Source organism: Guillardia theta, assembly GCF_000315625.1.
Source record: "Guillardia theta CCMP2712 unplaced genomic scaffold GUITHscaffold_72, whole genome shotgun sequence".
In the NCBI taxonomy this organism is placed as follows: Eukaryota; class Cryptophyceae; order Pyrenomonadales; family Geminigeraceae; genus Guillardia; species Guillardia theta.
Genome location: NW_005434602.1, coordinates 344807 through 372542, shown reverse-complemented (window position 1 = coordinate 372542; position 27736 = coordinate 344807). Strand labels below are relative to the sequence as shown.

Here is a 27736-nt window from a genome sequence, read left to right as displayed (position 1 = left end):
TTGAAACAAAAATTTGTGCTGAGAGCACACTACCAATTGCAAGATTCTTCCACCGAATAGTCAAGCCATTTGCACTAGCTGCTTGTGGATCAACGCTTTTGTAATGGATGCTAATGGGGTATGCTGATGGGTAGGATAAAGGAAATTGAAAAGTGCCCTCGACAACATGCGATGATGACAATGAATTCCACTGCTGAATCACCAAGCTATTGTCAATCCATAATTTCACCCTATCATATGATGAGCCCAACAAGTTAGCTTGAAATGTATAGAGTCCCGCAAGAGTCGGAGAAATGTATCCTGACCATCGGACTCCATAATTTGAATCACTAAGTCTTTCATCGACAACCCACCCCTCCGACGGATGATCATAGTATGTTGCAGCTAAAGGACCTGATGTAAAACCAAGATTTCCAATTGCTTCTGGATACTGCCCGTACGTCAATTTCAAACTTTTGCTCAATCCTGTTCCAACATGCGAAAAATCAATTGTCTGATCGCACGGCTGAGCTGATGTACACCAGGTTGAGAACTTCGGATCCTGGAAACCAGGATTATAGTAAAGGCTATTTCCTGGATCAACACCTGGATTGTCGTAATACGTTGCTGTCAACCCTCCAGGAAATTCGATGGAACTCAGGCGCACTATCGCAGCTCCATCATTGACAGGTTCATCTGTTGATAGCCGATCGACCAATCCAGGGGCATGGTACGGAGGTTGTACATCAGTGACAGAATTGATAACAACGCGGAATTCAGGGTATCCAAGACGGTAAGCCTCTGTTTTCGTCGCATCACAGTGCTCGCTCCATTGACCACCATAGTTTCCAATCATGTATTTCGTTGATTGATCGGGAGTGACTGTCAGGGGAGGGTAGACCACAACGGTTCTGGTAGATCCTGTGTATGATTCTACAATTCGGCTCTGTCCTTGACCAGTTCCCGCTGTAAAGGTAATTGTTCTTCCGACGTAGTAACCATCCACACTGCTTGCAGGAGTATCCAACTGAAATTCATGGACAGTAAAAGACGATATGTAATTGGGGTTCAGAACACCAGATTGAGACCAGTCGTCACAAGCAAATTGGACATTTCCAGGTCTGATACCAGCGTCGGACAGCTTCCTGTTATTCATATACTCATCTCGAGATTGGATCGTGAAAAAGGATGACTGTCCCGCTGTTGCTACAGTCAGACCAGATCCTCCTGCGGTAGATGTGGTTGAACAGACAATCGCTGGTTCAACAATCAGGGATTGGTTTTGGTTGCATAAGTTGAAAGAAGTAGTATTGCGGTAGAGACTTGTAGAAGGAACTATCATTTTTTGTTGAGAATTCGATCTCCAATACATCTGAATTGATGCATTGCCAACGCTTTGCTTGTACTCGATTTTGATTGGATACAACGTGTCTGCCATAAGGGCGATTGTTCCGTCTACTTCAGAGCAACGTGCATACCAGAAATCCATTACAAGGAGATCATTGATCCAAAGTTTTGCACCATCATCAACAGCCAAGCTAAAAGTATAAACTTCGGAATACATAGGCTTTACCATCCCCATCCATCTCACGCTGAAATAGCTTGGTCCAATGTCTTTGGGGAAATCAGGAGATGGCGGTGGGACAGGACGTCCTTGCATCCAGTTGAAGTCAATGGTCGAATCTACTCTCATATAGGGCTTGGTCGAGGAAGTGAGCCCGAGAGTATTCACCGGACGATCAGTGAGATCTTCATTCTCGTAATAGATTCCAAACAAACCTCCAGGCTGCATCATTTTGCCTTCCAAATTGTAAGTGCCCTGAACCATCGTTGTGTAATTTACTTGGTACGCTCCTGTTCCAATGTAAAATACTGTTCCTGAATACAATAGAACTCCTCCATCATCAGAAGAAGGTTGAATTCTATTCATCATCGAACCATCAATCGGAAGGGAAGCATTCGCCAGGATATTGAAATCGATCTCCGTGAATTCTTCCACTGGCAAAGTACGCAAGTTGTCAAACGCATCTCGCGATTGCATAGTGAACGATGCCATCACACCAGCAGTCGTCAGAGTGAGAGCAGGCCTGTAGACTTTCGAATTTCCTGCACAGGTTGTAGCAGGTAGAACATTTAGGGAAAATGGAGAGTCTGAAATATGGTAAGACATGTACAGTCTTGAGCTTGAAATGATTGACTTAGCATGTTGGTTTGCAGACCATTGCAATTGAAACTTGGATGTAGAGTTAAGTGCAGTACCATTAGACATTGCAGCCATCAGTACTTCATAGTATGCATCTTGTTCAAGGTTGATCTTCCCAGAGGGTGTCTCAGAGCCGAGCGAATACCATTGTTGAATAATCAAACTATTATCAACCCACAGTTTCACATGATCTACTTGGGTTCCTGAGTCTCCCAGATAAAATGTATATGTGTCAGAAAGTGATGGACGAACCAGACCAGTCCATCTTGCTGTCCACATGGTTTGCCCAGCAAGCTGCGTTGGAGTGTTTGCAGTGATGCTAAAATCAATGGTTTGATCTTGTTGAACTACTCGATTGCTTCCAGTGGCACTGAAAGAGTCATCGTTCAGGTAATACGTTGCCTGGAGACCACCTGGAACTGCCAAAGTAGCCCATAAGTAATTCACTGCACTGCGTGTTGCATTATATGCCACAGTATAAGTACCGTCTCCATTGGCAGACACCTTAGCCTGCTTGTCACGTCCGCCAGTGGTCGTCCAACCCCAACTGTAAGTATTCCATGACTTGCAATTAGATCCAGGCCATCCACACTCAATCACATCCATAATGCTCCCTCCGTTGTTACTGGCTAATGGCAGTCCGGAGCTGTAAAACTGGCGCACCCTAGCAACGAAATTATCTGACAAATAGGAGTTGCGGAAATTGAAATATTGATCTCGTGCTGTAATGATGAAAGAACCCGACATTCCGGCCGTCGCAATCGACAATCCTTGTCCAGAAGCAGTTGAGGTTGAAGCACAAACAATGTTTGGATCTGTCAACAAGCTGAAAGGGGAACCATATACTTTACCATCATTCAAGGTGCTCCCAGCGATCAAAAGGCTGTAATTTCCAGACTTTGTTATTGTATATCGCAGAACTAAATTGGGGTTGTCAAGATTTGTCGGAGTACTGACTTGGTGACCTGCATTTGTTGACGGTCCGATGTAGCTTATCGTATCGACAAATCTTGGAATATCAGCAGGAGTCAACGCATCTTGTACCAAAGGGATAGGTTGCAAGGTAGCAACATCCACAACCTGGAATTTGATCCCAGCATTGGCAACAGATGGATCTGGCTGCCAATTATCGAAGATATCTCGTACTGTCACCGTGACAGTTGACTTGATTCCGGCAGTAGCAAGAGAGAGAGCTTGACCAGCAGCCAATGAAGACTGGAGATGACGGGTAGCAGGTTGACAAACCATTCGGAATGGACTTTGGTAAATTCCACTTGCTCCAAATACAACACTGATGTCATAAGTTCCAGAAACAGTCGTGGTATAAGTAACACGATATGTACCATTCAGGAAGTCTTGAACAATACCAGCACTGCTATCAACACCTGTGAGTCTGACCTTGAAGTTGTCGCCACCGATTCCTCTTAAGTTTCCGTACAAATCTTTGGCTGTGATGCTAAATTCTGCTTGAACGCCTGCTGTCGACAGTTCTAGACTATTTCCTGGTTCTGCTTGATTGGGTGTTGCAAAAGATTTCGCAGAACAGGTTCCAGCTGGGAGGACATCAACCATGTATGGAGAATTCATGATAGGATATCCCATGTACAGTTGAGAGGATGTGATGTCAGCAACCTGTGATCCCGCCGGACCCCATTGGAGAATGGCTGAGGCCTCACAGGACCCACTCACACAGCCATCATAGTACATGTAATCCAGTCGCGTATCGTAGTAATAAGCTGAACGGAGATCAATCGAACCTGATGGATTACTTGCTGCAAGAGAGGTCCATTGGTCGATAATGAGAGTATTATCTATCCATAGACGTACACGATCACTTGCAGCTCCAACATTGCGATTCCACACAAACTGATACGTGCTATCCTTTGTGGGCTTCACGAAGCCGACATAACGAACAGAAAAACTGTTCACTGTTGGAATTGAGTTTACTCCATTTGAAATGTACGTTGAAGAGGTGAAATGTACATTCTGCAATGTTGATGTTCCTTCTGCAAACTTGACCGGATTTGTGAAATCATTGTTGTCGTAGTACGTCGCAGAAACACCACCTCGAATCAGCAAATCAGCAAGCAATGTATTCATGCCACTGGTGTATGTCGTGTACTCAACACTGTATGATGAATCAGTATCATCGACTACAACTGCATGAACAGGAAGGCCTTGATTTCCATTGGATATTGTATTCGGTGGATATACACGAACACTGAAAATATCCCCTCCTTCGCCACGCTCGTTATCGTACATATCGTTCGCTTGAAGTGTAAATTGCGCTGCAGTACCAGCTGTAGCAACCAAAAGTCCTGATCCCACAGCTGTGGATTGAGACCCGTTTGCAACGTTTGGCATCACAATCAGTGAGAATGGAGACTGTTTGGCCTGAGTTTCATAATAAAATTGACTGGAAGGGATTACTTCTCGCGGGGTGGATTTCGATGCCCATGTCAACCTTGCAAAAGCTGAACCAGTGATTTGCTTGTATTCCATCTTGAAGTCATAGAACACGTTTGCACTCAATGCTAAAGTTGCAGATGTTTCGTTGCAATACGAATCCCACCTATCGATCAGAGGAACATTATCAACCCACAACCTCGCTCCGTCATCTGTGGTCGCATAAAATGTGTAGGTTTCGGTGTACAGGGTTTTCAACTTTCCCACCCTGAAAAGAAATCAAAATCAGTCCGGGAATTTGATTAATGAGAAATCAGCTTACCATCGAATTGCAATGTAGTTTGATCCAGTCGGCGTGATGCGGCCAAGACCCCAGTCCATGTTGATTTGAGGGTCAACAGTAACCTGTACAGGAGTATAGAAGAACCAAACATTCTCAAAGTATGATCCTGTAAGACCTCCAGACTTGGCCAGCAAGACGCTTACTTCATAACTACCAGATTTCGTTGCTGTATATGACACTTGGTATGTACCATCCAAATTGTCCACAACCGACCCTGTAAGAGACCTTGTACCAGCAAATTCTACTATCCATTCATCACCTCCAGAAGTTCGTCGCACGCCAGACTCGTCCTTTGATGTAACTGTAAACTGTGCGAGAATACCAGCTGTCGCAAACTGAAGCCCATTCCCTGTCGCTTCCGAATTTGCTGCATCTGTTGCTTCGCCTGATCCAGTCGGGAGGCAAAGCGCTAGCAGCACAAGGAGAACATTGAGCTTGATGTAGCACTTCATAATAATTGTGTAAAACCTCACAACTTTCAAGCAAAAAAGCTGGGAAACATTACTTCACGGCCATGATCTGTCCCTCCTGAGTTACAAACAACGAGACTTTGAGCACCCAAGATACACGAGATGTGAAGAAACAGGATATGTCAAATTACTTCTATCAAGGATCAGAGCAAAGAGAGAAAGGAAAGGAGGAGAAGCTGTCTGCTGCAAGAAGGCAGTGACTAGTTCCTCTCCTGCATTGGACGGCGGATAAGAGCGGATACAACGGACACCCGACCCTAACCTCTGCCCTGACCCCTACCTCACATTTACCTATGAAACCAAGTAGGTAAGCTAGGGGTGGGTATGTACATCGACCTCCAAAGGTCAGGGTGGGGTTGGTGGTCCCATCCGTTTCCAAAAAAGAAGGCATTCGTACCCCTAAAACATGGGAATCCCCAAGGTGGGTCGTCGATCAAACTCGACTATATTGGAGGGGTAGGGTAGTGAAAAGAAGGGCTACGGGAAGCTGACAGTACCACATCAGGATCATTGGTACTGTTCTATTATAAAATTAGTATCAGACTTTCAACCGGCAGCTAGTACCAGCTGAGGCTACTGACTACTTCCTATTTAAAATCATTACCCCATGAAATTAGTTTTGAGTGAAATTTGTATGCAACACTTGCAATCCGAGGCCCCACGGGCCCACGGCAGTGCCGGCGCCACACACTGAGGCTGCCCGGCGGCAGTGCCGGCAACGCGCGGTCAGTTCACCGTGCCGCAGTACGCCGGTAGCCTCGCATTGAACTTTCGAAGTTTACGCTTCCCGGCGATGACTCAGTGCAATCACTGATGGCATGGCAGGACTCCGAGGCACTTGAAGACTCTCACTCTCGAGTCTGACTCGGACCGTACACTGTCGCACCCGGTGACCGTCACAGGCCGCATACGCCGGGTTGGCCCGGCACGGTACCGTACGGCGAGAACTCAGTGTCTGAGAGAAAAGGCTACTGACCGCTACTATATTGATACGAAGCCGCCGCTGTTTGACTTTCAGTATGGTGAGTAACTTCGGATCTCCCGGCGAGTCCGCCGAGCCTGTCTCCTCATTCTTTCCGTTCGTGACTCAAAGTTAGTGACGACCGTCCGACTCGGGACCGTACTAGGCTCCGACCGGCGACTCTCCGACGCGGCGGCCGCATGATTGCAGCGGCCGAGGTTGCATACAAATTTCACCGTCACTGTCCGAAAACTAACCGGCCGATGATCTAAGCCTTCAGGGCGGCCGGGGGCCTGGCTCATCAGTAGTATCCTAAGTTCTTCGTAGGCTCAGGACCGTACTGAACATTGACGGTAAACTCGGAAGGCGGCCCGGAACCTGGGCCGGGCGCCGGCGGTACGGTCGGCCCCGGCCCCGGCCCGTGAACACTGACTGACAGCCTGAGTGTCGGAGGCGCGGCCCCCCCGGCGCCAATCATCCGATTGTCCACTGGAGTGCCGTGGCGTGTAAACTCTGTGATATGGTGTTTTTCAAATTTTGAAAGCGATTCAGCGGCATGGACACAAGGATGAGAGGGGCAGGACAGGGGCAGGTAGACGAGGGCGAGGATGGTGGCGAGAGGATGAGCACGTACACCATTTAGACCACGATATGTGATGCAGGAACGTAATAACATTCGAGAGAAAGGGTGAGCAGCACAGATCGGGTGTGATTCCCTGATATCCCTCCCTCCCCACCTCCTGATGGTTGCTGATAACGTTTGGAAGGACTTTCGAGGAATTATTTTCTCATACCAGGAGAACATGAACATTCATGTCCTCCAAAGAGAGTGCTCTTCAGAATTTGATCGTCAACCACAGCCGTCGCCTCCTCCTGCCCCTCATTCACAGCCAGGCAATGAACTGCAAACATCCCCCATGCTGCTGATGAACATGACCAGAACATCCAAGGAGCGGCGAACTAAACTTAACAGAGCATTCGTTCACAGCTGAGGTGTAGATGTAGCCTGTTGAAGCTAAAGTCTGACGACCACCTGAAAAGCTCGATTCTTACATCTCAACTCATTTGGAAGACTCCATCGACCCCGACGAAAGCCTCACGGTGCTCCTTCATCGCGCTTCCTTCCTCGTCTTACCGTCTGCAGGCGTCAAGGCCATCTGATCATTTCAACAAGCGCTTGTTTCAGGACGTTCACAACTCGCTGTTGAGTCAGCTGTCGGGCTCCAAGGTCGACGAGGAGCGTGCAAGCACTCACAACTCAAGTTGCTTGTCCTCCCGCACGAGAGACTCTCAGGACTTGAAGGTGGGCAGGGCTTGCGCCAGGGCGATACTCAACGATGCTGAAGTTGTTGTGCAGCTATCGAACAAGTGGAGCAGGAGGGAATGGGTCGGGGCCTCACAGGATCAAGCATCTGTCACGTGACCAGAGAACTCGCTCAGCCTCCCTTGACTCGCCCCCTCAGGCTCTCCCTCAGTTCCTCCTACAGCGTCGGCAAAAACCCGTTAGAGCCTGTGCTACAGCACATCAGGTGTCATGACCGGCTGCCGGAGGGAGGCTGACGCGGTCTCGTCAGGTTGGTTCTTCAGTGCATATCGCCCGAGGCAGACAAGAGCGGGGGCGATAGGACAAGTCACGTGGTCGAGGAAGCGACACATACGAGCTCGGGAGGGGGGAGGGAGGAGGGAGAGAAGCTGGAGCAGGCGCCTTCCTCCCCTCCTTCTCTGCCTACTGCTGCCTTCGAGCTGCCCTCGTGCTCCAGTGACTCCGGAAGCTTCGGGTCACGGCTGCTGCGAGAGCAGCTGACGGACATGGAGAGGAGTATCGACATGCTGAGAGCTCGCGCCGCAAGGTCAGGTCTCTCCGTCACGTAACACACTAACGGCCATGGCAGGGGAGCTGTTGAGCTGGGTCTTAGCTCGCCCTCGCGCCGTATCCTTTCGGTCTCCTGCCTCTCCTTCTCATTCGCCTCTCATGGCTGACGTAGGAGCTCGACGATCAATCACGCGAACTTGTCCTTTCCTCAGCCTGGGATGAGGAAGAGAAGGGGCACGGGCACAGGCAGGAGCTAGTGGAAACCATATCTCCTCCTCTCCTTGCGTATTCTTCACCACACCCTCCGCCTCTAAGTGGACGAGAGGAGGAGGAGGGGGAGGAGGAGGATCAGCTCCTGCTGCGAGCGAAGAGTCTCATCTCATCAGCTTCTGTGCTACAGCTACACCTCAGTAACCGTAGGGAAGTTTCTCAGGTGGTGAAGTGCTGACAAGGCGGCAGGAGGCGCCAGCGACCTCAACCAGGCGCAGAGAAGACCTCCGCTGCCTCCTCGAGGAGGGGCAAATATGGAGACAACCTCGCACTCCAAGGGCAAGGAGGAGGCGGCGGAGGAGGAGGAGGAGGGAGAGGTCGGTGATCGTCATTCTCCTACAAGGCTGGAGGGATCGAGCTCGAGCCTGAACGCGCAGCTGATCGCAGAGAATCTTCGAAGGGGGTAAACAACCATCCCCAGGTCAGGCCTTGCTAACATGGATGCAGATTTACAGCTCTCGGGTTGTCTTGTGATGTTGCGGAGCTGCTGGGCAAATCTGACTCGCAGCTGGGAAGGCAGGTGGGAGGTGGCAGGACGAGGGGAGAGGAGGAGGAAGAAGGACTTCCCTCGGTCAGTTTCGCTTCTACCGACCTGTCTTCCTCAACCTGTACCGAGTGAAACATCTGTACAAGAACAAGGCGGCCTCCCCTTCTCATTCAGCTTTATACACAACTTAGACAACAAGACTCGCTCCGCTCAACTTCCCCTACCCCTCAACTTCCTCTTGACGAAGTCGGTACAAACTTCGATCGACCCGAAAGAGCCCACAGGACCAGCCACAGCGCAGAGGCTGGTGAAGAAGAAGAGGGAGTAGAAGGTGGAGTAAAGGATGGTCCACACGAGCAGAGAAGCCATCTTAGTGAAGAAGGTCAGCGTGCACAGGTACAGCATGAGTCCCGCCAACAGAGTCGTCATGCCTCCTCCCACCACTGTCGTGCCCATGTAAGTTAGCGCGTAACGGATCTTCTCCTCCTTGGTGTGGCAAGATCGCGCCTCCTTGTACATGTGGCCGAGATGGACCGTGTAGTCAACAGAGAAACCGATGACGATGACGCCTGCGATCGACTCTGCCACTCCCAGACTCCATCCCGCGTAGCCCTTGGCAGAGCCGAGCACACCCACGACGATGAAGGCGATGGTGACGATGGAGTAGAAGGAGATTATGACGTTCCCAGTAGCAAAGATCAAGATAACGAAAACGACGGGGAAGCACATGGCGAACCCTTGCAGCAGGTTGTACACCAGCGCATCCTCAACCTTCATCCAGGTCCAGCCTAGCGCGGCAACTTGAGTATCCGTCTGGAAGACAGTCTTCATGCCAGCAGGAGCATCCTTGCGAAGGCCTTCGATCCACTTCTCCAACACCGAGTAGATGTCGTGAGCTTCTGCGTTTGGCAGCGGGCTGAGGATGGAAGACATGAACGGTATCATCGCCCACTTAATTTCCAAGCCATTCGTGCCTTGTTCGATTCCCATCGAATATTCAAGATACTTATCAGGATTGTTTTTGTCGGAATTTGCTTGCGCCATCTTGGTGTAGGTATCGATCATCTCCTTCTTCGAGGGGAAATATTCCACATTTGATTTTGTTTCGTTGTTGTAGAATTTCAACATATCCTGAAAGACGCAGTATGGTGATTGGCCTTGCCGCAGCATGTTGGAACCACAGCCGCCCTTTCCGCATTTCAACGTTTCAATTTCCTTGCAGACTCGGAGGAAGAATTTTTGTGAGTCCTTGGACGAGAAATCGAATTCCTTGTCAAAGACAACCTAGGTGTGAAGGGTCAGATTGAAAAAGTGGAACTACAAGACTCACCCCTCCACGATTGTACGCAGGATAAAATGCGCTGAAGTTGCTTCGATCTACTGTTTCCACACCAAAAACGACGACAATTTCCATGTAATCTGAGTTGGCACCAGCCTTCCAATTATGCGCAAGTCTGCTCATCAGTTCTTTGTTGAACATGTGATTCGGTGGGAACCATTCTTCCTGAGCCTTGGGTGGAGTCAGCTGGAATGCTTGGGTTGCCATGTATATCGAGTAACCGGTGATAGCTGCGAGAAAGAAGTATGCCAGAGGCTTGTATTTCCCTGGCTGAAGATCAAAGCCAATGATGAGCTTCGAAAAATGGTCACTGAAAAATCGCTCGGCAGCACGAAGTTCTCGTTCGTTGAAAGCTTCTGAGGGATTTCCGTTTTCCACGGTATCGCTCTCCACCTTTGCATAACAGCTGCAACGGTACAAAGCATCTTTCTCGCGCAGCTTTGACAGGTGTGTCGTGACTCCAGGTTCCTTTGGTCCGCAGCGACCCGTGCACGAGCGTGAGCAGTAGCAGCAGAAGCCCCCGAGGTCCTCGAAGTGAACGTAGTATATCATAATGATTGCTGGCGCAACAGTGACCATGAAAATGTAGTTCATGATCAAAACCAAGGATGCGAATATCGCAAAGCATTCGATGGGCATTACTGGTGTGATTGCCGTGGCAACAAAGGACATTACTGTACTAGAAGTCGTGTTGAAACAAGCAATCATCGTCCTGTTATGACTGTAGTTCAGCCTTCCCAAGGTTGTTTTTATACTTGGATCTGTTTCACTCTGTTGCCAGCAATCGTACAGCACGAAGACACTATCTGCTCCAATGCCCAAGGCCAAATAAATTGCAAGAATATTCACTTGAGAATAGAAATGGATCTGTCCAATGTTGTAGTATACGAAATAACCAACAGGAAGTGAGATAATAATCTGAAACATGAACATAGAGGCTAAGAAGAAAGATTTCGTATGATACGCAATGTATAGGTACACAACGGAGATGGAGAGGATAGCAAAATTCAAATCTCCGTTCACTACCCTTGCAAATTCCATCGTTTGAATGATGTTGGAATACCAACGGACTTCCATCACTTCAGAAGAAGAGATCTCCTCATGAGGTGAAGCACCGAGGTACGGAGACCTGAATGCTCCCTTGTACTGGCCCGATTTGGGGAATCCTTCCATGTTGAACTTCTCGAACAATTGAGATTCCAGTCCTTTGATGACCTCACCATCTTTTCTTCCATTGCAGAAGTCTGGGTTCAGAAACTTCGTATCTTTCAACCATTTTGGTACAGGACATGTAAAGTCTTCAAAGAAGACGCTCTGATAGATGTTTTGCTGTACATCCTTGTCCTCAGCCGCATCCTTGAAGCCCGGCAGGGGTGCACCAAGAGACAAGAGAGCACGAGTGGTGTTGGTGAAGCCTTTCGATCCTGCCTCAGACGATACAAAGAATCCCAGTAGAGGGTTTGCAGGATTGAGGAGATCCTTCGCCTTCTGCTGGACTTCACTGTCTGTCAGTAACGTGCAATCTCCTCCTGCCTGTCAAGCATAAAATTTCAGTAACAAATTGCAACACGCAAACCAGTGGACAACCTTGTAGAACTGCTGTACCACACTGTAAGGTTGTACACAGTTGCCATTTGATCTTTGACATAGCTTTGGGTAGAAGGGATGGCTCACAAACAATCTCTGAATTTCGCACATGTCTTTGACAGTAGTTGGTGTAAAAATATTGACATTCTGCTTCACAACGGCATCTTTCCAGTAATACAACAGAGTCAATGCCGCATCCTCTGATGGCTGCGACAGCGCTTTTGTCTGCAAAGAAGTATCAGCGCATCTTAGAGGTGAACTAAGGAGAAGGCCTGCACCTTTGAGATCGCACTTGCTCCAAGAAGAAAGTTGTAATTGACAGCTCCTCGGTTCATCAACTGCAGTGATATGAGTTGCAAAGATTGATTTCAACGTAGAGGACAATGGCTCAAGAGAGGCCATCACAACTAAACCTCACCTGATTTACAGCATCTTTGTATCTGGATACCATCGAGTAGCTCACCTCCCAGTCATGATTGGACTGCTTGCATACCTGTGCTAATCGTCAAAACACGAGCAGCCATGCCAAACGTTCGAGAATGACCGTGAATTGTGGCCCAGACTGTGCACACCGAGGGTCCGTTGGGGCAATGAAAATAACAGCTGAAGTTACTATGACAAAAACAAGGAAGATCCTGCGCATGTAATGAACGTGCGCGTCAAGATTTGATCATAATCATTACAGGAAGGTCAAGTAGTAGTGATCATGTGCAAATCTAACGAGCCTTCCAGTGATTCTTGATAGAATGTCAGAATGCATGGATGAGACAGAGACGACAAGTACCCGTGAACGTTATCCCAGTCTTCTCCTTCGGCCGTCATGCTGGACCTCCTCTGCAAAACAAGTGTAAGCCATTGAACCAACCTAACATCAATCATGCACCGAGCCTGAGTTGAACTTTTCATTCATGGTGAACGCTTGAGGAATCTCATCGGGGTCAGCCCCAGACGGAGTTTTGAGGTCCGATGGCGAGGTGTCTGCATACAGCAGTGTTGCTTCCGCCACCGGAAGCTTCTCTGACGACGCCTTCACGGCATACGACAAGTCAAAGTCCGTTGGATTGTCGGATCCGGCCATGACTTCTTCGTCGTAAGAATTCCTATTAAGTGCTCAGTGAATCGTGAAAAGTGCCGAGTGGCAGTCTCACCCTGATTTTGTTCCAGTAGGTGAACTTGAGGAGTCGTCTGCATTCGGATACAACCGAGTGTTTTGCGACATGATGTCCCTCACTTCGTCTGAAGGCTCTGTGGGATGAATCTTGGCAATTCTGTAATGTGCGAGTACGAGTCTGAACGAACAAATCCATCAGTTTGCAGGCTGCGGAGAAAAACAACCAAAAATCATTTTTGACGGACAAGGGGAATATGAAAGAATGAGTTAGTCAACTCATTCTGCATGCATCAACAATTATCAAATCAACAGATTCTCTCCTCCAATCACTTCCAGGCAATCATCAAACATCTCATTTTCCATAATGCTTCTTTCTAACGAACTGAAGCTTTCTGGATTATTACTGGCCTGTTCCTTCACCCATTTATGTGAACCCATCCATCCTCTCTTCCGTCCGTAACCATCTGTACTCTCCATCCCCTTCCAATAGACTTCATAGTCCTCTCCAGACTCTCCCGCCATTGTTCCACCGACATCGTTGCATACGATTCTCCCCAATTCCTTATCCCCGCTTTGTGCCATGGACCACCCGGGGGACGTGTTTGTGTTCAAGAGCTGTTCGAAGGGGTAGGGGTTCTAGATTGACCGAGATGCGAGTGGGTGGGGGTGGTACACTTCTGTGCAGACGGAACGCCTAGAAGGTATGAGATCAGGTCCTAGGAATTCATAGTCTCCACTGACAATGTTTTTCACCGGAGGACCGGAAGAAGCACCCTTGGATTTCGAAAGTGTACCATCAGTGAACAGGGGTAGGGGTAGGAGGGAAGTGGTAGGGTAGCCCTGGGTCACTGGTTCCCGTTTTTACCACCGGGGGCGTGCCCATTTATGGAGGTCGATGTGGGTGGGTACATTGTTATTGAGTTAACATACTCAGTAACTTGATCTGAGGGGTAGGTACGGGAGATCTGGACGGTGGGGTCCAAAAAATAGTATCACACAGGGGTACTATCGGATACTCCGAGCGACCCTGCAGAGTCTGAGAGGGGTACTGATTAGTGATAGGTGGTTACCCTTTTTAATAAGTCATTAGGGAAGGTGGGATCCCACCCCCACGGAGGGGGAAGGTGGGGTCCCACCGTTTCTCTTGATGACCCCCAATAGTCAGTGACTATTGAGGGCGATGATACAGAGGTCTTTGCAGAAATCCAGGTCTTTGAGGAAGTGACTTGAAACAAAGTAGAATATTCATGGTTGCATTGACGTCCCGGGATACAAATGGAGACTTGAAACATCTGGTGGAAGAACACCATTTCAATCCTCGAACACACGTTTTTCGCGTGTTGTGTATCCCTTTTCTTCGCATTGAGTGTCGCCTAAAATCATATAGTCTTTCTCCACAACGATTGCATTTTGCTGTTGTGAAATGCTCATCGATCTCAACAAACCTTTTGAACCGTTTTTTACATTTTTCCTTGATCCACTTCACGGGTGCCATCTTCTCTCCCCTCCCCGTTGAATTGAACGAACCATCACCATACGCAAGTGTTGGTTCTTCCTGATCCTTTGTTTGCATTGTGTTCAGAAAACGATCAACGACTCTGTTTTTGTGAATGAAGTTATCCATTCTGAGTAGAGCCTCTCTTCGTTTGCAATGATGTTCGAAACATTTTGTTCTGACATCCAAGACAACCCGGATATTGTGCTCAAAGACATCCATTTTGCATGTTTTCAAAGAAGCGTTACTCAATCTATTATTGATTTCTTGTATCTCAATGCCCCATTTTCTTGACCTCCGCTCATTCCTCTTTATGTGAGATTCCTGATAGTATTGATTTCGACTGAAGCGGAATTTTTTATCGGCACCGTCTTCAATACCACAAATCAAGACAGTTCGACCAGGATCAATCGCAATCACTCTCCCTCCTCGAAGATTTTGTTTTCGAACGACCTGTTCTTCATCATGTTCTGCTTTCTTTTCATCGCTCTGACAGCATTGTTTCCCATACTTGGCCTTCTTTTTCTTAGGCTGGTCTTGTTTTTCTCTAATCTCTTCCTTTACGAAATGGAAACAAAGCGCGACCCCATCTGTTTGGACTCGTTTCAACTTTTTCCCATTCTTTTCATATCTTTCACATTTGAATGCATCTTTCATTTGAATTTCATCCATTTCAATGACTGTCAAATCAAGCTTTTTCAACATATACGGTAGTATTGTCTTATCAATGTTGATGAAATGACTCTTGATTGAACAAACCGGAGCCAATGAATATGTTTTGGTCCCTTGCTCCTCAAAAAAAGACAGCATCATGTATTGATACCGAAGTAGCTCATTCTGATGAGTTTCATACCACCGAGGATATGACTTGAGATGAGCCTGATTGAATGATACGAATTGATTCATCTGTAATCCCAAAATAAGTCTCTGTTCTTGTATGAATAGCGATACATCTTCTTGCCCAAGACAGCTTAACGGTGGGAATTCCCACCCATTGATAGCACAACGGATAGTGCGTTGAAAGTCTTTCCATTCAGAGTTTGGCATGTCGAATTTACTCCTTTGTGATTCAGTCCATTCATTGATGTATCGGAGTTGCCTTGAATTGATGGTATATGCCAAATACATCTTGAGATTTGTCATGTATTGATGTATTGCATACATTATTGCTTGCCAGTCTCCTTTGATGCGATTGATTTGATATTCATCATAAGTCGAATGTTTTTCCTCCCAGAACGAACGTAACAGATCGCGATAACCCTGTTGTTGTTGTCTTTTGTCTTTTTTACCATCTTTTGGCTCTCTAAGTTTGATATCTTTTCTCTCGTTAGTTCCAAGAAGAAAACACCTGTAAAAAAACGATTGATCCTTCAATTCCGGAGTATACCCTCGTTCAAGGCACCAGATCAAAAAATGATTGAAAATGAGGCTACCACGATGCATGATCTGACTAATATGCCTGACCCATTCTTCAATGACAGGGAAAAGTCTCTTTTCTTTCAAGTGTTTCACAAGACAACATTTGAATGTGTTGTACTTTTCAACACGCTCAGATGTCGAATCGTTGAGTGGTTCTTTTCGTTTCCTCGGCATGAATCAAGACATGTTTTGGTTCGCTGACTCAGCTTTTGAGTTTGTCGTATTCATCACCTTTTATATTTTTTTTCAAGAAAATAAAACCAACCCCAAGAAAATATTACCACTGGAGGTACAATACTCACCACGAGTTTAGGAGACGAATTTGTGATTTGGAATTTGGAATTCCTTGTGGAATCCTTTTGACGTATAAAGGTTAGGGGGAAAATAAAAAAGAAGCAATCTTTTTTAAAAAAAACCCGATCACCTCCAGACAGGGATGTTCATATGCCCCGGCACAGAATAGTTCCAGCGATTCCATTGCATGACTCCCTTTCCGCTCCTCAAAGCAAGCTTTTCTATGGAATGCTTCATGGATAACATTTGGATCTCCCAATCCTTCTCCTTAGCTTCCACCAGTTTTCTAGACTGCTTCTTGGCCTCGACAACATCCCCGTCCACCGCCGGGAGACGGAACTTCAACAGATCACTAATGACTTGGGCAAGGTCTCTGGTCAACTCTAGAAGACTCTTGAACTTAGTCTCGTGACCCCAAACGAAAACCGGGTTTTCCTCGATCAATTTCAAGACCTCCAAAGCGTTACGTTTCCCTATCCCGCTGCAAATACTCGTCCCGGGGAAGATTTGACTCTCCTCAAGCATGCATCGAAACACAAAGACGCCCACAAGGGCGTAAATGAAGAGCGAGTCAAAGCCCTCCCCTTTCTTCCCCAACATGAGCGCTTTGACGTAATCTACAGCCCTCCTCCCGCTGCCATCTTCGCCTCTTCTGACGTATTCCCTCAAAAGACTGAGTATGGTTTTTGCTCTGATTGAGATTTCCTCCATTTCATTGACATCCTGGCTATTGAGGACTTTCTTCAACAAGTTCAAGTCATTCGTGTCCCGCTTCTGATTGGCCTGACTCAGATTTCCGCCCGGATTCAAAACATCCCTTTGACTCCGTTTACGTCTTCTCTTGGTTGGGAGCGCATCACTTGGTTCTCCATCAGAAGCATCGGAATGCTCGGAGGACTCGGAGGATGCGGAGGACTCGGAGGATGTGGAGGACTCGGAGGATGTGGAGGATTCGGAGGATGCGTCAGCAATATTCAACGGGTCAAACGCTGCCTGCAAGGGATCCGTTACTAATCCAGCGTCAAAAGCGGGCTGCACCAGAGGGGGCTGCATCAGAGGGGGCTGCATGAGAGCGGGGGCATTGCTCCTCCAGACAGCGGGGGCATTGCCTGGGAGCCCCACGGGCTGAATCAGAGCGGGGGCATTCTCCGGGAGCCCCAGGGGCTGCATGAGAGCGGGGGCGTTGCTCCTCCAGACAGCGGGGGCATTGCCTGGGAGCCCCACGGGCTGAATCAGAGCGGGGGCATTCTCCGGGAGGCCCAGGGGCTGCATGAGAGCGGGCTGCATGAGAGCGGGGGCGTTGCCCCCCCACACAGGGGGCTGCATGAGAGCGGGCTGCATGAGAGCGGGGGTGTTGCCCCCCCACACAGGGGGCTGCATCAGAGCCGGGGCGCTGCTCCTCCAGACAGCGGGGGCATTCTCCGGGAGCCCCCCCGATGGAACAAAACGGGGGGTTTCATTCTTGTGCATTCCCATGACAGGTGTCGGCAAATCCAAGGGGGGCAGCGGGGTCATGGCATTGCCCACTCCACGACCAGAAAAATCAACCATTGGACGGATGGCAGGGATGCCCAGAGGGTCGGCTCTGGGACAGAAGGAAGGATGCGTTGACATCGGCACAAGAGACATCCTTTGCGATGAGCTTTATGCTTTATGCTTGGGACACATATATACTTGTCTGAGCAAATGCTGGTGTTCCTTATTTATCCTCTCTATCACCCACAGCCCCCTGCAGAAGCACCTCATTCAATCCTCCTTTGCCTTGATGAAGATCCTAGATCACAGATCAGAGTCACACCTCCCCCCACAGCCCTGCAGATGCATCACCTCTTGATCGCATCGATGTTTCCACCGCAATAAGGGCAGCACTTGTGAATGTCCAAGTTCAATTCACAGGTCTCGCACGTGACGGCATGGCCGCAGGCCAGGACAATCTTCGAGCAACCCTAAGGAGACGAAGACGTGAGACGCACAGCAGCACAAAACAGGGCAGCACAAAACAGGGCAGCACAAAACGAAGACGTGCAGCACAAAACGAAGACGTGAGACGCACAGCAGCACAAAACAGGGCAGCACAAAACAGGGCAGCACAAAACGAAGACGTGCAGCACAAAACGAAGACGTGAGACGCACAGCAGCACAAAACAGGGCAGCAAAAACGAAGACGTGCAGCACAAAACGAAGACGTGAGACGCACAGCAGCACAAAACAGGGGAAAGCACTGAATTACCCGGCCGCACTTGCAGCATTTCACGATCGAACGGTTCGCATCCTGGATCTGATCCAACAGATCCATCCGCTGTTCGAAGAACTCCTTCTTGTTCTTGTCATTGTCATTTCTCTCCTTGACCCAGTCCTTGGTCTTCTGGAGGAGAGCCCTCTCGAGGCTCTCCTTGGCCCGGCGAGTTGTAACGAGTTTCTGCAACACGGCACAGACGCTGATCCCGCTGTCACAACACCACAGGAGCCATTGGACGCTCGCATCGAGGGCCACAGCCCGATTGATATCCAGCTGCCGCATCTCTGAGAGCACCATCTTGCCGAGTTTCAACAGGCCAACATGGACCCGGATGAGGATTTCATCCGAACCCGAGCTCTTGAGCTCCTCCTTGAGCTCCTCATTGACAGCAAGGGGGAGGCACTCCATGGCGGAAAAAAGAGAGGTGTACGGAAACACAACGTGAAGCTTCCTGCAGGCCTCCGGGGATCGCGCGAGGTATGACTCAGCCTCCATCAGGAAATTGCCAAAGCTGAACGTGACCCCAAACGTCGACATCACGCCCTGGCTTTCCTGGGAGAGAATGCAAAGCACCGAACGGCGGACAAGGCCAACTAAGAAATCGTTCAACCCCCTATATGTGTCGAACATGAGCTGCATGTCATCCAAGCTCGAGAGGAACTTCCAGTAGATCAGAAACTGGTAAAGGGACAACATCCCGCCCTTGTCTTTGTCATTCTCCAGAAGCGTGCCCACTGACTTCAAGCGCCCTTCATCGAACATCAAATCCCGGAACTCAGAGCTTCGTGCGCAGAGTTTCGCGAACTCCTTGTGCAACGTGGAGAACAAAATGGAATCATCCGGATTCTCCATGATCTCGAGCACATACCTCCCAGACTTAAGAAGCAGCGCGCTGCTCTCCGCAAACAGCGAGAGATCATCCATCAGCCAAAACAGCTTCAACAGGACGCCACCCTTCCCGCGGTAGACCTGAACCAAGCGCATGAAGTGCTCGACCAGCCGCCTGTTGAGATACGAGATGTCCCGGTTGCCAACCACCAGGGAGCGGTCCCCGGCCAGCTGATCCAGAAAGGCAAGCACCCCGGCCACGCCCCTGGGGAATGGGCGGCAGACCGATATGTACTCCAAAGAGGCGCAGATGAGAAATTGATTCTCCTCCAGATCAAGGCACTCCGACCTCGCCTTCCTGTCCTTAAGCACCCCCATGATCAACTTCAAGAGCATGGACAGCAGAGAAGATCTCTCCTTGGTGCTGAGTCCGCTCTCGGGGACGCCCAGGTAGCTCGCCCACACCTGCTTGAGTGCCCCGTACATCTCGCTGCCGCGCAGCTCATCTGCCGCGCTGAAGAGACCGTCCTCGGATAGGTGCGAGTGAAGCGCCTTCACCCCGATCTTGACAATCCTCCAGCTCGCGAGGTTGCTCCGCACAATCTTGAAGAGCCTGTCTCGTCCCCCGGTGCCCAGCTTCTCTTTGTCCTTCAGATCAACCACCTCTCGAAGGATGTCGTTGTACGAGTTGCGAGCGTCTTCGGCTGCGGTGCCCAGCTTCTCTCTGTCCTTCAGATCAACCACCTCTCGAAGGATGCCGTTGCATGAGTTGTGAGTGTCTTCGGCTGCGGTGCCCTCCTCGCCCCGCCTCCGCTTCCCTAGCTCTCTCTCGTGTTGCATGGCGTTCTCAGCACCAGAAAGAACAGAATATTTTAAAATCCGTGGGTGTTTTTAAAAACTCAATGGCTGACGGGTTATTTTTTAAAATGTGTTTTAAACTATTTTTGAAAAACGAGTTTTAAAAACAACATTAAAACATGTTTTAAAATTACTTTAAAAGAATCACCGGGCAAAACCGCCGCGGCAAACTCGGGACCAGACTGAATGCAGCGATTGAGAACCCCCTCCCCTCCCCCCGCTCGCAACGACGTTGCCGCAGTTCCTCCCCCCGCCAAACGCGCGAGGATGATTGCTGATATCCAGCACAATCGTGCACAGCCAGTGCTCAGGTTCTGCGTCCTGAATCCTGGCAGTCAGATCACACTGCAGCAGATCTTGACTATGTACCACGAGTATGCTACTGAGAGCGCTGCGGAGAACTGAGGGTAGATTCGTGTACTGTTTGTTTTCAGTAAAGCTGTCGAAACGATGGAATCTTTTGGTTTTTTTCACTATTTATTTCAAAACGGATCACGCGTGAGAAACATGGTTGACCAACCCGATGAATGGCTGACAAGTTTCAATTTCCGCTGGTTTGAGACAGGATACCGGTATGAAAGAAAGGATATGCTGCTGGATGCCTTGAATGAGCTCGAGAATGAGGTCTTTGACTTGATGAACGATGAGAGCTTCCTTGTATCGATGAAGATAGTCTCTTTCTTCTTGCTCCAAGTCCTTGATCCTCTCATCGACAAACACCCACAGCTGAAAAGCAATCTCATCCGATCAGAACTCATGGAATCCATTGAAATCTTCAGGCGCTCTGTACAGCCGAGATCGGAGAGGGACCTAGCCATTGCTCAAGTAGTGCAGGCCCACACCGATGTACTCGGGGTAAATTTTGAAGCGAACCTAATCGCGCCCACAATTGCGAAGATGTCACTGAAGGCAGACGCTGCTGAGTTGAAAAAGGGGGTCTTGCAGTGGCAGAGTCTCCTCAACTCTTTCATCTACGGCAATTCTGAACAGACTGAAAAGGACGTTCTGACATCCCTCACCTTCTTCTACGGCGAGGAGTATCCAACCAACCAGAAGAACAACCCCACCAACAACCTCAGAGAAGTTGCTCTGTTGATCTCACTGATCATAAAGTCGTTAGATAAAATCTCGTGGCGTTCATACCAACGAACATATTCGCAAGACCTTCAAGATATCTTGAAAACCAATCACGAGGGCTACGACAGCTACAAATGGTCCTTTGATGGCTACAGGACCACATCCAAACCTGCGTATCAAAGGTTGATCTTCACGGAGCTGGAGGAGCTCATCCCGAACAAAACAAAACCCTCCCACGACCCATACTCCGTCGCATCCCTGCAGGAAACGGCAAAGAAGTTGGATAGTTTCTGTACCTCGATTCTCCAACTATGGAAAAACATGGATCTCGCAAGGCATCACATGGACGTGCGGATCAATCAATCCTCTGTATTGCAGAGAATCCGTGACGTGATAGAAGCTGTGCAGCCTTATCATCGATTCTATCAAGATGACCTGAAAAAACTCCTGCACAGATTCCGACCCTTGTCTTTGATCAATGACAAGTCCACACTGCACTTCAAGCTGATGGATGAGAGTTATCGCTATTGGGATCTAAACAACCCCTTCATCCAGAATCCAGGAACCGCACTTCCCAGCGAAAGGCACTTTTCCGATGCTCTGACCGCAGCTTCACCCGGTGTCTCCCACGACATGGCTGCGGACTTCTACAAGCTGCTGCTAGACACCTTTTATCTGTCATCAAGGGCGATCTGCCTGATCAACACCAAGAGATTCTCCCAGCCTCCAAAAACGAGCCTCAACCTCCGCTCACACCACCCCCTCCCGGAATCGCGGCCCCCTCCCAGCTCCCTATGGCGCAACTTGCTTTATGCCCCCCTCGTGTACCCCGTGGTCCACTGGCAGTTGAATCCTCTTCTTCGGAGGAAGCCCGGTTACATCCGCTATCCCATCATGGCCGGTGCCAGCATCGGCGGTGCAGCGGCGATCGGGGCTGCCGCAGCCCGCTCCCGTGAGAGAGCCGGAAATGTTTGAGGCTTTTGATTGTGTTATTGCAGGGATACCTTGATCATAGCTCTCAAGTTGGTGCGAGATGATCTCTGTTTGAACGAGGTTGAGAGCCGAGTTGTGTCTTCCAGGCATGACAAACTCTTTTGACAAATTTTTTTTATCCTTTATACGACAAAAGGATTCCCCAGGGAATCACAAGATTCATAAACGCAAAAATTGTATCAAATTTATGATAAGTAATGTACCCTAGTGGTGAATGTTTTTTGTTGAAAAAAAGGATATAAATGTGATGGGTATATTCAAATTCGAAAGCTGACCCAGTGAATAAAAAAGATGTGATGTTTTGATACATTCAATACAAAAAGGGAAACATAATACACGAAGATCAAGCGTTGGGGGTTGAAATGGTGTTGCTCCACCAAATGTTTCAAGACCCTATTTGTTCCTGGGATGTCAATGCAGCCATGAATATATTACTTAGTCTCAGGACACTTCCTGCAAGACCTGTATTCCTGCAAAGACCTTTGTATCATCACCCTCAGTAGTCTTTGACTATTGAGGGTCGTTAAGAGAAACATTCATTTGTTCGCTCTTAGCGGGTATGCTCCCGATGGGGGTACATACCATAGCTTGTAGACTTCAAACTTTCTTAGATTTTGAAATTTATTTTAGTTTGTCGTTTATAGGTAAAACAATGATGACCAAGAGGGTGATTTGAGGACCCCCTCGTTTGCCTGCATGTCAGTGGAAGACATACCGGTAGTATACGGTGCTCATTTTTTAAAATACTTTCGATCAGAAATATTTTATATATTCCTCCTTTTCAAATTTTGATGACCAAGAGGGTGATTTGAGTACCCCTCATTTGGCTGTATCTATCTCTATTATGTACCGGTGGTATAAACAACCCTCTTTTTACAAAATTGATGGCCACCTCCTTTTAAAATTTTGATGACCCAGAGGGTATTTGAGTACCCCTCTTTTGACTGTATCTATCTCTATTTTGTACCGGTGGTAAAAAGAACACTTTTTTAAAAATATTGATGGCCACCTCCTTTTAAAATTTTGATGACCCAGAGGGTATTTGAGTACCCCTCTTTTGACTGTATCTATCTCTATTTTGTACCGGTGGTAAAAAGAACACTTTTTTAAAAATATTGATGGCCACCTCCTTTTAAAATACTTATGAAAAAGTGGGTAATGAGTACCCCTCGTTGGACTGTATCTCTTTGGAATATGTACCGGTGGTACAAACAAAACTCTTTTTTAAAAAACCGATGACCAAGAGGGTAATTTGAGTACCCTGTGACTGACAGGGTCTCTGTTTGGACACGGACCGGTACTACCCCTGTTAAAACAGACACGTCATTAATTTATTTTCTGTCTGGTTGCCAATAAATACTTCTAGGCTCAGTAGTAAATCCCTTTAAATCATTCGCCTGTCCGCGGTTTTTTTAAAATCTCTGCCAGCCAACAAACACGCAGAATGCAGCACGAAGATCTGTTCTCGCCAAAACTGAAGCGCGCTCGCTCGGTCAACACCTCCCGCGAGACCTCCTCAGAATCGGATGATCTCGGGGGACCGTTGCAGAGGCTGCAGAGCGAACAAAAAGCCATGCTCATCCTCGCAGGGCAGGGGATCCAGAACATTGCCCTAGACTCGACCATGGATTGCTTCAACATTCTCTCCGAGTTCAAAGACAGCGCAAGCGTTGTGGAGGCTGCTCTCTCGGCGATTTTCAAGACTAACTCCATTTTGCGGGCGAACTGCGTCAACAGCGCCGAGCGCCTCCGGTGAGCGACCTCTGTGTTCCTTGCAGTTTTCGTGACCCCGTGGTCCTTCCCTTTGCAGGATCGTGTGCAACGCCGCCGCCGGGCACAGGGACTCCCCGACGGTGACCAACGCGCTGGGGGCGGTGCTGTCACAGCTCCTCCTGCGCGACTTCAAGCAGTTCCACATCCAGGAGCAAGAGCTCTGTGTTTACACCCTGATCGACTGCATGCCGGCAGTGGAGAAGAAGGGGACGTTCGTGATCCTGGTTGATCTCATGTTGACCCTTATAGATGTCCATTCCGAGTATATGAGCAGCGTCAGGACCCAGGTGAATCTCTCCAACCCTGGCCTCTCCGAAGACCAAAGGTCCCAGATCATCAAGGAAAAGCACCTCCCGAAGCTCAATGCGGACCAGGTACCCCTCAACCATCGCCCCTCATCCTATCGCTTGACTCCTTGAATAGATCCAAGTCTTTGTGATGCTCGCGAAGCAAAACAACGCGTTGGAGCTCGCCCCGGTCTTCAACGCGTTCGAGATGTACGAATCCATTGGACTCGATCCAGAGCAAGCCAAAAACATCTTTTACAGCGTGTTCTCCAAGCTCCGTCTCCACCACAATGTAAAGCGGGTTGCCCTCTTTACCCATCGCTGACCATACCCTCAATAGTTCATTCACTCCGAGATGTACTACGCCATTCCAGCACTTGCAAAGCACTCGGAGAAAGTCAGGGAGCTGATGACTTCCGACAACGTCCTCAAGCAGGTGACCTCGCACCTCAACTCCGTGCACGAGCCGTTCAAGGACTCTCACGCCGCGATGTTCCTCGACGGCTACAACCACGTGATGGAGGCCCTCAAGCCAGAACATCGTAGCCCCGCGCTTGTCGAACTCGTGGTCTCCCTCGCAGACAAGACCTGCGAATTCCTGATTGAGTGAGAGCCCTCCCTCTTGCTTCAACCCTTCCATGACTCTTTCTCTTTTCAAAACAGTTGCAAGGAGGGCCCCTCGATCCCCTTCTCGGGCATCGAGAGGAAACTCTTCCATGTGGCATTGGAAAGCTCCCTTCAATGCATAAAGTTCCCGGAGGTTGCTGCGGTGCTCGCCAAAGCACGCTGCTGGATGAGCTTGTTGAGCGCAATCAACAAGGACTTGGAAAGCGAACTTGTAAAGGCCTCAGACTCGGCATCGATCGATAAGCACTACTCTCGAAGGTGACTGTCGCCTGACTTTTACCTCTACGCTGACCGTTTCCCTTTCCCCACACAAAGGTTCAAGCTCTACATCAAAACTCTCGGATTGTTGGAGGCTCTGGCAGAGGTTACCTTTGCTAAATTGAAGAAATCCCTCAACGACGGGATTGCTCGTCTTGAAAGAGACTTGTAGTTAATGCTACAAATTCAACTACAATAAAAGCAGATAAATATTAAAAAGGGGGTCGAATCCACATCCGACATCGGATGCTCATCTGTGCCCGCTGCAGATCGCAGCAGATGACCCCCGCTCAAGCAGGTGGAGTTCCGCTCTGGCTTTCGTTGGAAAGTGATCTGAAAAACCACACTCTATTGAATGCTGAGATACAGTCGCTCACCCATTTCGTTGGTGCTCTGGAGAAGGGACCAACGAAACCCCTCCTCGACATGATTGAGAGGCTTCGTCAGAGTCGAGTGATCCTTCGCCGCGTTGAGGAGGATCTCGAGTATGTAAATCACTTGGTAAAGGTCCCGTTTGACAAACTGAACAAATCAAGCCACGTCCATCAACTGCAAACTCTCTTGAAGAACACTACTGCGTTATTGCTATTGGGTCAGTTCTTCAACTCCAGGTATCATCAGCTCGGCCAGGAAAATTACAAGTCGCTGAAAAGGGCACTGAATCATGCGGCTGAAATGCTCGTTTCTGCAGTCTCGGGCCTGTGGAATCCCTCATATGGAGAGTATTTTCTGTCCTTGAACACTTTACGTGGGTATATAGAGGGAGTCAAGGAGTCCCTTCCGACCTTGGAGACGAATCCAACTGTAGAGAAATGGGAACCCTTGATCATGCGTTTACACGTGCAGCTCGTCAAGGCGCTTGTGCGCTCACGTGCTGTCATGGGGCTTGATTTTCAAGGGTGAAATGGCATCGCTGATGGCACCGCTCCAGCTATGTCATGAAAGTAGCTAATAAAATTGATAGTAGCGCCCAAAATACGGCCGCATCGCCGACGCCACCGCTCCAGCTCCCAGCACAGACCCCCCCGCATACAAGGGATGTCTGACATACCATGGCCTCCTAGATACAAACGGTCCAACCCCCGCAGAAACAAGAGGATAGACAAGGGGAAAGAACACAAGGTCGCCAACCCGCCTCTTCAACAAATTGACCCCCATCGCATTGCTTGAGCTGCTGCGAACATTATCCTCCTCTTCCTCATCTTCACTCCAAATGGAACTATGTTTCGAGCCTCTTTGATCGGGCATTCTATTGCTCGAACTGGAAATATGTTCCGAGCCTTCTTGATCGGACATTTCATCACTCGAACTGGAAATATGTTCCGAGCCTTCTTGATCGGACATTTCATTACTCGGACTGGAAATATGTTCCGAGCCTTCTTGATCGGACATTTCATTACTCGAACTCTCGGGGGTATCCTCTTGTTGACCACTCTTCAAACCAAACTGTTGTACGAAATCCATCGACCTATTGGATACTGGAGCACGATCCTCGCACAAAACAATGCACATCATAAGCGCCGTGTCCTTGTAAAGCTTGTCGAACGCCTCCCTCTTCGTTGAACTCAACCCAACGAATAGATAGTTTTGGTCAGGCTTTACAGGGGCTTCATGAATTTTCTTGAATTTTTTCGTTAGATCTTTCTTATTTCCTTGTATATTTGGAAACCATCCCCAGAACATATCACGGTTCATTTGCAACACGGTTTCTATGCTCACTTTCTCTTTTTTCCGCAAGTCTGCCCCATGAAACGCCTTCGACGGTGAGGTCCCTTCGAGCATTGCGTAAAAATTGTAGAAACTCGTGAAGAGGCGTTTGTGTTTCTCCCAGATCTCAAGCACCCGTTGCTCCATATTCCCATTTCCATTGTCAAACTTCTTTGTATCCAACGCATGCATGTACCGCCAGAAAATATCCAAGCAAATACATAATTGCCTCCAATCATTATCATCAAGACTATTGTCAAATGCCGCGTCTGTGTAGCCAAGTGCTTGGATTTCTTCGAATTTTTTGAACGCTTCATCTAACAGCTTATCATCAATATCCCTGTTCTTTATGTACTGCAACTGATGTGCATTTTCCATCCTCACAACACGTGGCAGGGCTTTGCTTCAAAAACATATATACACTCCAATCACAACATTATCGTCGGCAATCAATTTGTTCTCGCTTTCACTTATTGAAGTGTATATATTGACCCAATCCAACCTCCACAGAAACTCACCATGGCACGCTACCTCACTCCAACCGAGTTTGGTATCTTTTTGTCCGCTACCACCGACACCAAGGATTGGCCTCGACACCTCAATGTATAGGCGTGACCGATCCTGGATACAAGGTGGGGGTCTAAGGATATGAAAAACTTCTTGCAATCAATACACGAAATCCTCAAGGAGACTCTTGCTGATATCGAAAAAACATGATTTTTGTTTTTCTCGTTGAACTTTGTAGATCTGACGTCCTTTATGCACAAGTCCTTTCTTCAAAAACATATCGTTGGCAATCAATTTTTTCCCGCTCGGGTGTCACTTATCTAAGTATATATTGATCCAACCGAACCTCCACAGAAACACACCATGGCACGCTACCTCACTCCAACCACCCTCGGAGCTGGGCTT

General features: G+C 48.5%; 6 protein-coding genes across 6 annotated transcripts; 2 read left to right on the top strand and 4 right to left on the bottom strand.

The window, feature by feature from the left end:
- Positions 1 to 3424: 3424 nt before the first annotated feature.
- Positions 3425 to 5383, bottom strand: GUITHDRAFT_76077 (hypothetical protein; the record flags this gene model as incomplete). Its single annotated transcript, XM_005826792.1, has 2 exons — positions 3425 to 3735; positions 5047 to 5383. Coding segments are annotated over 2 exons (648 nt in total), but the record flags the coding sequence as incomplete, so codon positions are not given.
- A 3759-nt stretch (positions 5384 to 9142) lies between these two features.
- On the bottom strand, positions 9143 to 13505 carry GUITHDRAFT_114116 (hypothetical protein; the record flags this gene model as incomplete). The annotated part of the gene is made up of 10 exons (XM_005826791.1): positions 9143 to 10216; positions 10263 to 11804; positions 11859 to 12083; positions 12277 to 12351; positions 12403 to 12493; positions 12542 to 12595; positions 12643 to 12692; positions 12742 to 12958; positions 13007 to 13147; positions 13390 to 13505. The coding sequence occupies 10 exons, from the start codon at positions 13503 to 13505 to the stop codon at positions 9143 to 9145; spliced, it is 3585 nt and encodes a 1194-aa protein (XP_005826848.1).
- A 2798-nt stretch (positions 13506 to 16303) lies between these two features.
- On the bottom strand, positions 16304 to 17806 carry GUITHDRAFT_143241 (hypothetical protein; the record flags this gene model as incomplete). Its single annotated transcript, XM_005826790.1, has 1 exon — positions 16304 to 17806. The coding sequence occupies one exon, from the start codon at positions 17804 to 17806 to the stop codon at positions 16304 to 16306; it is 1503 nt and encodes a 500-aa protein (XP_005826847.1).
- A 117-nt stretch (positions 17807 to 17923) lies between these two features.
- GUITHDRAFT_143240 (hypothetical protein) lies at positions 17924 to 20084 on the bottom strand (the record flags this gene model as incomplete). Its single annotated transcript, XM_005826789.1, has 3 exons — positions 17924 to 17951; positions 18005 to 18123; positions 18408 to 20084. The coding sequence occupies 3 exons, from the start codon at positions 20082 to 20084 to the stop codon at positions 17924 to 17926; spliced, it is 1824 nt and encodes a 607-aa protein (XP_005826846.1).
- Positions 20085 to 20609: 525 nt separating this feature from the next.
- On the top strand, positions 20610 to 22154 carry GUITHDRAFT_114113 (hypothetical protein; the record flags this gene model as incomplete). The annotated part of the gene is made up of 1 exon (XM_005826788.1): positions 20610 to 22154. The coding sequence occupies one exon, from the start codon at positions 20610 to 20612 to the stop codon at positions 22152 to 22154; it is 1545 nt and encodes a 514-aa protein (XP_005826845.1).
- A 1462-nt stretch (positions 22155 to 23616) lies between these two features.
- GUITHDRAFT_114112 (hypothetical protein) lies at positions 23617 to 26020 on the top strand (the record flags this gene model as incomplete). Its single annotated transcript, XM_005826787.1, has 7 exons — positions 23617 to 23924; positions 23983 to 24319; positions 24369 to 24533; positions 24573 to 24838; positions 24896 to 25117; positions 25175 to 25285; positions 25387 to 26020. The coding sequence occupies 7 exons, from the start codon at positions 23617 to 23619 to the stop codon at positions 26018 to 26020; spliced, it is 2043 nt and encodes a 680-aa protein (XP_005826844.1).
- Between the last annotated feature and the right edge of the window lie 1716 nt (positions 26021 to 27736).